General features: G+C 45.8%; 2 protein-coding genes across 2 annotated transcripts in view; one reads left to right on the top strand and one right to left on the bottom strand.

Moving 5' to 3' along the window:
• Ryr3 (ryanodine receptor 3) overlaps nucleotides 1–8,506 on the bottom strand; it is a 556,876-nt gene extending 548,370 nt beyond the window's left edge. Inside the window, 1 exon segment of the mRNA XM_063250329.1 lies at nucleotides 8,311–8,506. Coding sequence (XP_063106399.1) covers nucleotides 8,311–8,361 — 51 coding nt within the window. The 5' untranslated portion in view covers nucleotides 8,362–8,506.
• LOC100725140 (transmembrane and coiled-coil domain-containing protein 5B-like) overlaps nucleotides 8,360–12,000 on the top strand; it is a 69,417-nt gene continuing 65,776 nt past the window's right edge. Inside the window, exons 1-2 of the mRNA XM_063249728.1 lie at nucleotides 8,360–8,426; nucleotides 8,588–8,770. Coding sequence (XP_063105798.1) covers nucleotides 8,360–8,426; nucleotides 8,588–8,770 — 250 coding nt within the window. The remainder of the gene's footprint in view (nucleotides 8,427–8,587; nucleotides 8,771–12,000) is intronic.

Genomic DNA, 12,000 nt, shown 5'->3' with positions numbered 1-12,000 from the left:
TCTGAGGACCTTGATATACACTGTGAGCCCGATCCTACCCATAAAAATATTCATGCATTCTAGGGAGTGCATTCCATTCATTCAAACGGATTCTGAGAATCCAGGCACAGCTGCAAACTGGCAGGCAGCTCAGAATCCTGCGGCAGATGTGTCTCGCTTGACTGGTACTGTTAAGAATTTTTTAAACGTGCAGATCAGGCAGGTCTACCATTCTCTGCAAACAAAGCTTGAGTCACATATTTAGCTACCTGCTGCCAAAAGGGTTTAATTTTGTATTTTTTCCAATCTATAGGTGCCTAATGATTTGCAATGGACCAAATTTAGGGTTCTCATATTTCTGGTATTTAAAATGTATGGCTCATGCGTTAGGTTGTTAGGAATCTTTTCAGCTAATCAGGCAACTATTATTTCAAGTTATTCCTTCCATACATGCATATCTAATTATCCTGAGCGAGACTTGGTGTCTTTTCAAGGCATCCCTGAGATAGAATCATCATTAGTATGTCATAATTTATAAAAGATAAACTCAAACCCAGGAATAGACAATCCTATAGATATTTACCATCAGAAATGCTACAGAATTTACAGGAAATACTTTAGCTCTGACTTTGTCTGACTTGTGTGTTTGCTGTCACAGTTTTCATCCTAAAATGTCTCTCACAAAGAGATGAGATTTGTTCAAAGCTTCACTACAGTTTATTCTTGATTTTTCTCTAGGCAACTTTGACCAACAGGAATGACCTGGAGGTGACTCACTGACACATCTCAGAACAGCCATGTGTCCTGGGTAATGGACATGAGGGGCTCACACTCCTCAGGACCAGCTGCCCTATTTCAATCTGACCTCTTGGGTTCCTCTTCTGGTTCAATGTGGCATTGTAGCCAACTGGATCCTTCCTTGTGGCCTGCTGTTATTAACAGCCTGGATCTAGTCCATGACCTGGGGCACAGCAGTTCCAATCACTCCTTACTCTGGGGACATTTATGTGCCACTGACAGAGAACTTTCCATTTCTTCCTGTAATCCCACTCACTGACTCTCTGCTTAGGCCCATTAGAGAACTCACCTGTGAAATTGTCAAAAAGGTAATTCCTGGCCATGTCACTGATGGAGTGCAATGCCAGTGCCTTCAGAAGAGCTTTCCTGCTGCTCTGTGGGGCGATAATCAGCCCTTCACTACATTCTATTTGGATTTCCACATGGAGTTGGTTTCAGGGACTCTGAGCATTTGTTTGGGAAACCACAACAGTTAGGATAGCTGATAATGGAGTTTTGTCACTCAAACACTGCTACTTCAGGCAAGGGGAAGCTTAGTTCTTACTTTGAGGCAGAGTCACCCTACCCTAGAAACTAAGACGTTCTTTTACTTAGTGTTTTCACTGATCCTGAATTACCTAAAATGAAACACGTTTTAGCACCAGCCCTGTACGCAGAGAGTGTACTTTTGAATGCCTGAGGAGGCTGGTCACTTCCTCCTAGGAGAGGGGTGGTGAACCTATAGCATGTGTGCTAATTTCCTTTTAAGATAAAATATGTTAATGTATGAGTTGTTTTTTCTAAATTAAAACTTCAGTGTTCAGGTTTAATTGCAGTGTTGGTGCTTTGTGATAAATCAGTGGGTTGTGAATTGCAGTTTGCTAAAAATTTGCTTTCACTGTCCTAAGCAATCCAAGGGTACTTTCCCCCTTCTTCCTGGCACAAATTAAGACGGAGTCCCTGTCCTCCCCTGCTCCACTGCCCAAATTACTGCTCCTTGATGCGTCTGATCCTGCACAGGCTTTCCCAAGCACCAGTGCAGTGTGCGCCCAACACTGTCCCTCTCAGAGAGGCTCCCAAGTACTCCCATCTTTCTCCATTCCAATTCTTAGAGGAACTGACTGCACTCGGCATTAATGATGCTAATCATTAATGGTGTCTGCTACACTAATAATTTTGCAGGTCAGTTTTTGACAGAATCTCTTGAGTGATGCCCCACCCCAAAGGCAAACCAAAGAGAAAGATATCCTTCTGTCCATAGGTCATGTGGACACAGACAACTGAGTCTCATTCCTACATTTTCCTTACAGCTAGGATACCTCACTTATCATGCTAGCTGGTTCCTATAGCATAAAACTACTCATCAACTGATCTCAATAGAAAAACTGTTGATGCCTCATAATATTTCCCACAAGGAGCCGCAGTTCTGACTCCAGAGCTCTCTCGTGTCATCTTTGCACTCTAAAGTAAGCAGCTGCAAGCAACTGTCTCCTCATAAGGAAGGGTTCTGGTGAACCCAATATCTAAATCTTATTGTAATCTGATTTTAGGATAAGATGCTTCCTTTTTTTCTTCTTTAGTACTGAAGGTAACAAGAAGATCACCCCAAACAGACCAGTCTACATAGGGACTAGAAGATCTTAAGTCAGTGGAGAGTTCCCTGTCCAGGAAGATGGAAGATGAAAAGCGTTGGCACTGGTGGCTCAGCAAAGATGACCCACCGCAATACACACAGAACAAACCCCCAGCACGGGACTACTGTGTCAGCAGCCAGTATGCTGTGGGGTGGAGATAAAGTGTCTGAGAAGAGGAGATGCAGTCCCTGTGTTTGGGGATACTGCATCATCAGTCTCAGAGCAGATCTAAACTCTGTTTTCTAACAATCAGGAATGAGAAATGACATAAGGAAGGGAGAAAAAAATCTTGGCACCTCACGAGACTCGTCCGTGTAGCAGATCCAGGTGCCAGTACTTTTTCTTCCCTCTCTCGGACTGAAGAGGTGCTATGATGGCAAAACTCACTGAACCAAAGGAGACTGCAGTGGCTTGGAAATGTCTTTGTCCCTAAAATACCCAAACCAGACATTGGCTGAGAAGATACCAGCCTGAGCCTAGAAGACCCAATGTGGCTCCCTAAGGACACCCAGTGCCCTGCAGCCTCAGCAGTGGTCTGGTCCCCACCACAGCAGTATCTGCTTTGTGCTGGTGCAGCCAAAGGAAGTTTTCTGAGGTCCCCTGCTCCCCAAGCAGATGCCACAAAGCAATAGCGGAAACCCTGGGAGGAAAAGCCACACTGGTTTTATGGAAAAGCCCCAGTGATCCAAGAGAAAAGAAGAGGCTCATAAAACAGAGTAGTGGGGGAATGGGAGGGATAACTTTGAAAGGAAGAGCTACAGGATCAGTAAGGGGTGGTCCTCTGGGAAACAGAACCTTTGGTAATTTTCTGAGCAGCAAAAATAAGTCTGAATGCTGTTTGATGATTAAAGTCCTGGGAGCTACCTGGCTGTCAGAAGGTCTCATGCAAGCTGACTTGCTTTCTTACACCCTCTAATCAAATGCCTCAAGAAAACTGGAGCTCATGTTAATCAACTGTTTTCCCCAATATAGTGGGGTGAGATCTATGCTGAAGATGGTCCAGCGTCTCTAGGATGGAGGCAGAGGTGATATTAGAAAGAGGGGCCACTGCAGTAGTTTCTCAACAAGAGCCATTCACAAGCAGGGTCAGTGTCCTAGCACTGAACAGACACAATGGCAATACTCTCCAAAACACATCTTCCCTCATACAGGGTATTTTTGGAATACTGCTTCCTTTTGTGGCACTTCTGTTAAGGAAAGTTCTCCGTAAAGAAGGGGAAACAAAAGTCTCAATTTTCTGGAGTGATTCATTCAAGGTCACAGTGAGCTACTGCTAGAAATAAGAATAGCTCTAAATTCTTTTTATTATTATTATTATTATTACAATGTTCCATTGCTACTGGATAAAACTTGCTTTAAGAGTAGCTTTAAGGATAGAGCTAATATTGAAGGGTTTATAGCAGTGTAGAATTGAGGGAAATGCACTATAATGTTGCATTCTTAAGACACAGGACCTCCTTGTCTAACATAAGCAATTGGTAACGATTATTCAGAAGATGCCAAGTCAATCAGAAAACAATGGAGTCAGTGGCTCCTAAATTAAAAACTCTTTAGTAATTCAATGAAAAGTCAAACTATGAAAAAGTCTTTTTCAGGAAGGAGCAAAAATAATCACAAAACAAGCAAAAACACAAATAAATACAGCTAGATATAAAACCTATTTAAATACAAATCCTTCCAAAATAATCAACAGAGTATCTTGTTCTCCAGATAAATTCTTCCCGTTCTTTTCAACATTCCCTCTCTCAAATCAGCCCTGAAGAGCTGGAGAGATATGCTTGTTTTTCCTCTGAAACAATATTAGAAAAGGAATTAAAAATTGTTTAAAAACACCACACTTGACTTAATTGTCTCCATCTTTGCATACTCATTTTAGTATGAAAGATCTTTAGCACACAAACATCAGTCTCACCTCCTCCAACTGCAGATTTAGTCTGTGATCTAAGCCCCTTCGTAATGGGCCATCCTGTCCCAAAATATTTAAAGGCTTAAAGCCCTCATCACTTCACTTCTGGGTGCTTAGTCCCTAAAAACCTGTCGGGAAACCTGGCCATGGGTAAATTGAGCCTTTGGCAGTGATCAGAACCTCCAACCCTAGGTGCTGATGTAGCCTTTCTGATTCTAATTAATTCTTTTGGAAAAGTTCCCAGTTTCCTTTTCACATCCACTGGGGGCCGGCCTTTCCCTGTGAAAGACAGGAGTGAGTGTGCAGCTCCACTGATAACATCTAGAATCAGATTAGCTCTGAGAAGCCAAAGAGTAAGAGATTGAGAAGGATCAAACTCTCAAGTGACCCAGAGTTTCATCATTTGAACCATCAAGCACGATTCACCAGGAGAGCCCCTGCCCAGCCTGAGCCCTGGGTGCCCGGGGTGAGGGTGGGGGCTCCATTCCTACCCCTGGCACTTGACCAGTGAGCCTGCAACCATGTCATTCTTGTCCACCTCCTGCCCCTGAGCTCCTAGTGGAGCTGTCACATAAATGGCCCCACTGGAAGAGAACGGGCAGCAATCTATAAACCACCAGGAAAACATTTACTGTCACCCTGAGCTCCAGAGCTCAAGTTAATGCCACAACTCAAGTTCAGGAATCTAAGGCACCTCACAGGGAAGAGTTTGGGGTTTTCTTTCAATCCAAGTAAGGGTTCTCATTCCTGAACAGCTGCAAAGATCTTTCACTGTCTGCAACCCATCTTTCACTGAAATCAATGGAAACAAATGTCTACCTGACTCTGAGTTGTTTTAATTATCTTTATAGTGGAGAAGGGATTGGAAAAACAATTGTGATAGGTTGAGAACCAGAAGCGAAGGACTGGAGCTGTGTTTTGCTTTTTAAATGGATACTAGGGAGAAAGTGGGCGAGAAAGCGTCTTGTTGGCACCCTCAAAGCATGCTGGGGTGCCAGCCACTGCGCCTTCTGTCTGAAGACAGGATAACTGTCACTCTTCTCACCACAAAGTCTTGCTTCGGGATTGGTGGCTGGCAGGTTTATCTGCTTCAGAGCCACGTCAGTGAGGCCGACTATGTCAGCAAGAGAAACTGGAAAGGAGGCTGACGCCACTGCCAAAAGCAGGGGTGGGAATATTCTAGTGTTAGAGACAATGACTATCATATCCATCAGTCAGTTTGACTCTCCAGTCGGTATCTGTGATTTTCAGAAAGCCAGAGGGGTCCTTAGTTTTAGAACACCTTTTCTACCAAATCAAGATGAAAACCACCACCTAGAAGGGGTCCATAGAACAGCACACACATCTGTCGTATTTGATACAATGCTTCTGGCCCATTTCATGCTCTGGATAATTCTAATTGTTTTCATTTGGGCACTATTATAATACACAATGACACCATAATCACCAAAAATTTGATTAGGAACCATGACTTAATGCTGTTCCGTGGTCTGTGTTTTTAAAAATAGATTTAAAAGCTTCTGCTCTCTGACATAGCAATTCTCTAAATTTCATAGTTGCAAACATGTAATTCCATTCCATTGTCAAATAGCCACGTTCTGATCCAGGACAATGTTAAGGTGATGAGACAACTTATGATTTACACGTGGCTAAAATGCTTCAGAAAATGCTGTTTATGGAAAAGAAATGTTACAGCAAAGGTGAGCTCAATGTGGGATGCCTTCTCTCACCCACGCAAGTCACATGTGAGAAACCCACCGCTAGTATAGCTCACAGTTCCTGACTCCTCTGCAAGTAGAGATGCACTGTAATCCCAACTTTTAGGTGAAGAGTACAAGTATGTGACAGCTAAGGTTGTCTAATTCATAGATGAAGAAGGAGAATTAAGCTTAGAAATCTGCAGCTCCTATCTCAGTATTTTCTTACAGATATATCCTCTGGAATAATGCTGTCTGGCTCCAGTGGGAGTTTTTTGTTTGTTTGTTTGTTTGTTTTAACAGTATGTAACAATTACCAATAACTCGCTGGGCAACCATGGCTAAGATATTGTATATCTGTTTTTTCTCCTATTTTCTTCCCAGTAAGCTAAACAAGAAGAAGTTAATCTGCCTCACAGCGTAAAGACTTGGCTTTAAAAACAAACAAATGAACAAACAAAACCACTTTGGGAGATTAAAAGGAGGAAAAAAGGTCATAAATGGCACGTTTGGAATTCACCCTCATGAATACTTTATTTAGCTTTCCCTAAGCCATGCAGATCCACAGCACCGAGCAACAATAATTTTTCAACTAGTCTTTAGCCTCCAGGAGAGGCCCTAGAAGGGCTATTAAAGAAGTTCACCTGCCCTGATCTCTGGAGCAGAAAGCCAGTCATCCAAAGTTCTACAATAAACTTTGGCTACAGGTAGACCTAAAACGTTATGGTGCCCTCCGGAAAGTCAAGGAAGATGGCCACAGATCCAGGAGAAACACAAAAGGGAAATCTCACGGAAACTACTGTGTTCCTAGGCTTCAACTTCCTGGGTCATCTACTCAAAACGGACACTGAGCCTGAAGGAAATTTCTTCAATCGTTGGTGCCTAGAGGTTAGCACTAAGCAGAAGAAATCACTGGTTAAGAAGAACACAAAACAGGGAACCTCTGAGCGATTGCTGTCAAATACTGAGCCACTTGTTGGAAAGCAAGCTGGCGTCCACAGGGTTCTGGAAGAAAGAGGTAGCTTTAGAATGCAAAGGTTATAAGGAGCTGCAAGTGTGGGGCCATCTTGTATGCAGTGTTAGAAATGCGAATGGGGACAAGACCAGACCCAGAAGAAAGGGATGAATCCTCTGACTTCTCAGTAGTATTCCAAATCTCCCTAGTAAGTCTCAAATCCCTGCCTTAACAAAGGAACCACGTTTGGAAGGAAAAACTGAAGGGTATCAGAAAGAAGCACTTCAACAAGCGGACAGCACATTCCAAATGACGGCCAAGCCCTAACCTGTGATCTTCCGTGACCAGATCAAAAGGGAAGGGGTGCACAGAGGAGAGAGGGAAAAATGATTTCAAACTCCTGAGAGCTAGACAGCTCCTGTAAAATTACCCAGCATAAAGCAATCTGCAGTTCACACATCCACTATCTCACCCCAAAAGCGATGGTTATATTTTCTCCGTTTTTCATAAGAGGAAACTGAGGCAAGATTATGTGACTTGCTCAAGGTCACACGGCTGGAATCTGCTCCAGGACACATTATAATGGCCCCCCACCCCTCCCAGTGGTCATCTACACTGAAAGGCTTCACATTAGCTCCCAGGGGACAAGACTGAGGCAGCTGCAACCCTCCCGGCTCCCCTGTCTAGGGCGGGGCATCACCCTCCGTGCCAGGAAGGGGACCTGAGTGACGCGTAGTCACAGACGGGGTTTCCCATCCTGCGGGACTCTTGGAACGGTGAGCAGAGCAAAGCTTTAACGCACCGGACAGTCAATCCACACGGCCCCATCGGCCGTTTTTGGCTAGTGGTTTACAGAGTGAGGGGATGCGCTGGGAGAATTCCCTTCCCAGAAATCCCAGACTGGGACCCAGCGCCTGCGCCCGCTTCCCCACCTGGCTCCCTACTCTGGTCCCCTGCCCTGCGGGGGCGCCTCCGAGGAACAAGGGGACTGGGTTGAAGTGGCAAGTGATGAAGGGACAACTGTGAGGCACTTCTGCTATTCTGGGTCAAGGCAACCACAAGCAACGCCAGCCTGAAGTTTGGGCACCCGAGGTTTCAGATCAAGTAGCAAGTTGGCTGGAAAGCGGGCAGTGCGGGCTAGGGGCGTCTCGGTCAGGGGTGATGGAGAAGACAGAAGGCACAGGGAAGGGAAGGGAAGCGCCCCTCTCACGCAGCCCCTCGCTGCCCGGCGGCTTGCAGCCGGTCAGCCCTGCACCGCGAGTGCGGAGAGACCTGACACCGGCACGGCGGCGCGGCGCAGCCCCCCGCGGCTCCGCGCTCCTCCCCACCTGCCCGCCGCCTCGCCCCCGCCGCGGGACTCACGGTCCGCAGGAACTGGATCTCGTCCTCGCCGCCGTCGCCTCCTTCGGCCATGGCTCCCGGGGCGTCGGCGGTGTTCCAGCCTCCAGCGCCGCTGCTGCCCCCGGCAGCCGCGCACCGTGCGCCGACTGATGCTGCGCTCTTTGTCCCCCGCCTCCGCCCCCGCCTCCTCCTTCTCCTCCTCCTCTTCTTCCTCTGCTGGCTCCTGGCTCAGCCTCGGGAGCGCCGAGCTAATCCCCGACCATATAGGGAGCTGGGCTAACACCCCACTGCACTGCAGAGCGCCAGCGCCAGGCAGCCAGGCAGGCAGCCCGCCCACCCTCCCCGCTCACCAGCCAGGCGCGCGGCTGCCGCGGACTCCTGAGAGCGCAGCGCACCAGGGACCCCGGACAGCGCTGGGCCTCCCGCTCCGCACCGCACCGCACACCCTGCGGAGGCGCGCGCCCTGCGGCGACGCCACGATGTCCCCTATTGTCCCCTACACCGCTCTGACTCAGAAACAAAGGCCAGTTGCTTATGCTCTGTGAGCCCAGACTAGGCACCAACACTCGTTTTGCCCGCTTGGCGTGTGAATATGAGAGACAGAGACAGGGTTTTTGTTTTGTTTTGTTTTGTTTTGTTTTGTTTTGTTTTGTTTTGGGGGGATTGTTTTTTTGTGGAGGGGAAGGTGGATTCTGATACTCTGTTGCCCTGTTCAAACCCCCAGCCCTGGAAGGGTGCACTGAGTGCACCTGAGTTTTCCGGTTCCGAGCAGAGAACTGGGCTGTGAGAGGGCTGTTCATGCCCAGGGAAGTTTGTAACTCCCTGTGTAACCCTTTCTGCATTTGGAGAGAAACCCTATGGGGCTTCAAAGATCCCATGAGTACACTCTGCCAACAGCTTCCAATGTGCAAGGTTGAAGTTCTATGCCCTGCTCTCCCTGAGAACTTCTGGAGGGCCCCCACTCTGTCCTCAATTTGCAAGTATAGTGGCATCATAACACTTCCTTCCTTCTCACCACACCCTGAACTTTACTCTGCAGCTCAGAGTGCCAGCCCTGTGGACTCTAGAAAGTAAGAATAGTTCACCTTTCCAGGTCCCAAAAGGTCCCTTCCAGCTCTAGGTATGTTCTAGGGTTTGGAGACTGTCAAATGGGTCCTCGTGAGGCTAAGGGTGCAGGGTGCCCTCTTCTGTCTGCTGGTTAGGAAGCTCTCTGCAAGAGAAATGTTCAAAGCAAGGAGTTCCAGGAAGGGGTGTCCACAGGATGATGGTGGCTGAAGACAGTGAAGCCCTCAACCATTGCCACAGTCTTGTAGACACAGAGCATGGCAAAGCAATTGGGCCTGCCCTGTCCTGTCCGCTGCAGAGACTTGTTGACCAGATGCAGTGGCCCCGATACCAAGCTTCTGCCACGCACACCAGCCAAGCTCTGTATCAGAGGCTAATCTTCTAGCACAAGGTCAAGTGGGGTTTCAATGGGACTACCTGGATCTAATACCAGAAAGAAAAGGTAACAAATGACAGCCATTGACTTCACTGCCACTGCTGTCTTGTTCTTGCGGGCTTGTAAGACACATCTTCTCTTTCTAGAGCAGTACTTTTGTACTTTTTTTTCTTCTTTCTTTTTAATCTAAAGTTAATGTTAAACTTCCACATTCATCCATTGTTGTGTCCAATTCATTGAACAGGACAAAAAGAGCTTGAGAAGTATAGCTGGTCACTATACCAGCCAGTAACATTTCCTTGTGGATGACCAGTATCTTTTAATTCTGCCTTAACACTTCTTTCCAAGTTGCAATACATATTTTCTGCTGGACATCAAAAATACTAAGAAAAATATATATTCTTATTTGTACCCTAAATGCTTTCTTCTAAAACAGTGATGGTGAACCGTTTAGAGCTTTCAGTGATACAAAAAACCTTCTGTGGCCATAGGGTCAGCACCACTGTTCTAGAAGATGCACCTTGAACCGTGTGCCTCTTATAAACCTGTGTGAAACACGTCAAGCCATTGCAGCTCTGCACGTGTTGGAAGACACTTGTCATGCTCGCTGCTATTCCCACTGTTGCTCTTCTTGCCCCACCACTGAGGGTAGGACCACATTTTGAAAGGAGAAGCACAGCCTCACAGGTTTCTAACCTCCTGGGGAAAGCTGTCAGACATAATTAGAACTCCAGTGAAGCATCCACAAAGCAGTACAGTACCCTTGGGATTCTTGAATTGTTCAAAGCGAGCTATGAAAGCCGGAAGTAGTTGACTGTTGGGTCACTGGGCAACCACTATCAATAGCTCCTGAAAAGCCTGTAGTAACACGCTTAAGCCTGTGAAGCGAAACTGGAAATGTTACATGTTTGTCTTCTCAGCATGTCTATACCTTTTAGCTACCTACTTTTGAAAGGCCCGATGAAGCTGTAGCATGATTATTGACATAAAAGTTATCTTATTAAAGAAGTACTCTTAAAGTATCGGTACTGAGGATTATCCCACATAAATGATCATTTTAAACATGTTCTAACCATTAAGATTAATGTAGTTTTAAAACGCTAGTGAAAACTATTCACGGCCATATGATTAAGTATCTCATTTGCTACATTTTATTGTTCATCATGGTCTGTTGCCCAAGTGGAGTTCATGAGGCCAGGGTTGTGGATTCAATTCTAGGAGGGCCAGTTGACTTCATTCTGTTTGCTAGCCAAAGACCCTGGCCCCTCCACTCTGGTCAAGGGGAGGCCATCTTAACTTCGATGATTAGCTAAGACAGACCATGCTTAGGGACACAGAAGCTAAAGAGATCACATTTGATAAAGTTACTCTTTGCCCATATTATAGGAGATACACTAAACTCTACCTAACATGAAAGCTATCTTCAATATCTATCTCATCCTCATCTCCTAATTATAGCAGCCATCATTTGCTGAAAATGCATTATCTGGTCAATTGCACTCATGACTCAGGTCTGCCTTGACTCAGGTCCTGTCTATGAAAAGCATAAAGGGCAGTGATGAAAGAACTGTGGATTTGAGGGAGCTGACTCCGCTGGCTACCATCACTGTTAATATTTCATCCTATACATAAGTACTGCCCATATATTGACTGAAGATTTATTTTTCCATTAGCAAAGAGGAAAAAATTGCTTTTATATGCTTTTCGTGCAGGTGTTTAAATTGTGAAGCTTCTTTTTGCAGGGCAGGAAGATCTTGTCACCAAGGCCCACAAACAGAAATTTCAAGAGTACACCTGCTTTTGATTTGTTGCCGATAGGAGAGGTGAAACACATTTTACAGAAGTCTTTTTTTATGTTTAGAAATGATTATCATTTATTTTTAAGACTCTTACAATAAGCTACTAAGTTGTTTAGCACCTTTGGTCCAAAGACTCGGAAGCCATCTGAAAAACCTTGACCCAAATTCCTCTTGTCATTAGAAAAGATACAGTTTGGTACTAGGGATTTAGCTCAGTGGCATAAGCACCTGCCTTGCAAGCAGGCGGTCGTGAGTTCAATCCCTGGTACCGATAAAAAGTTAAAAAAAAAGTACAGCTATGTACAAAATATTTATCTTTTTCTGGTAATACCTGGTATCTCAAAATGCCACACATCTCACAATTGCAGAACCCAGGCGAAGTTACCCGAACTCCCTGAAGCTGAACATATGGAAATCTCCCTCACACCTCCTCTTCCTGCTTTGTCACCCCTTCTGCCTTCTCTCCATCCT

This window comes from Cavia porcellus, unplaced genomic scaffold, assembly GCF_034190915.1.
Source record: "Cavia porcellus strain 051 isolate PalLab524CR breed Dunkin Hartley unplaced genomic scaffold, mCavPor4.1 scaffold_6, whole genome shotgun sequence".
NCBI classification, from domain to species: Eukaryota; Metazoa; Chordata; class Mammalia; order Rodentia; family Caviidae; genus Cavia; species Cavia porcellus.
This window is presented reverse-complemented; position numbering and strand designations above follow the sequence as displayed.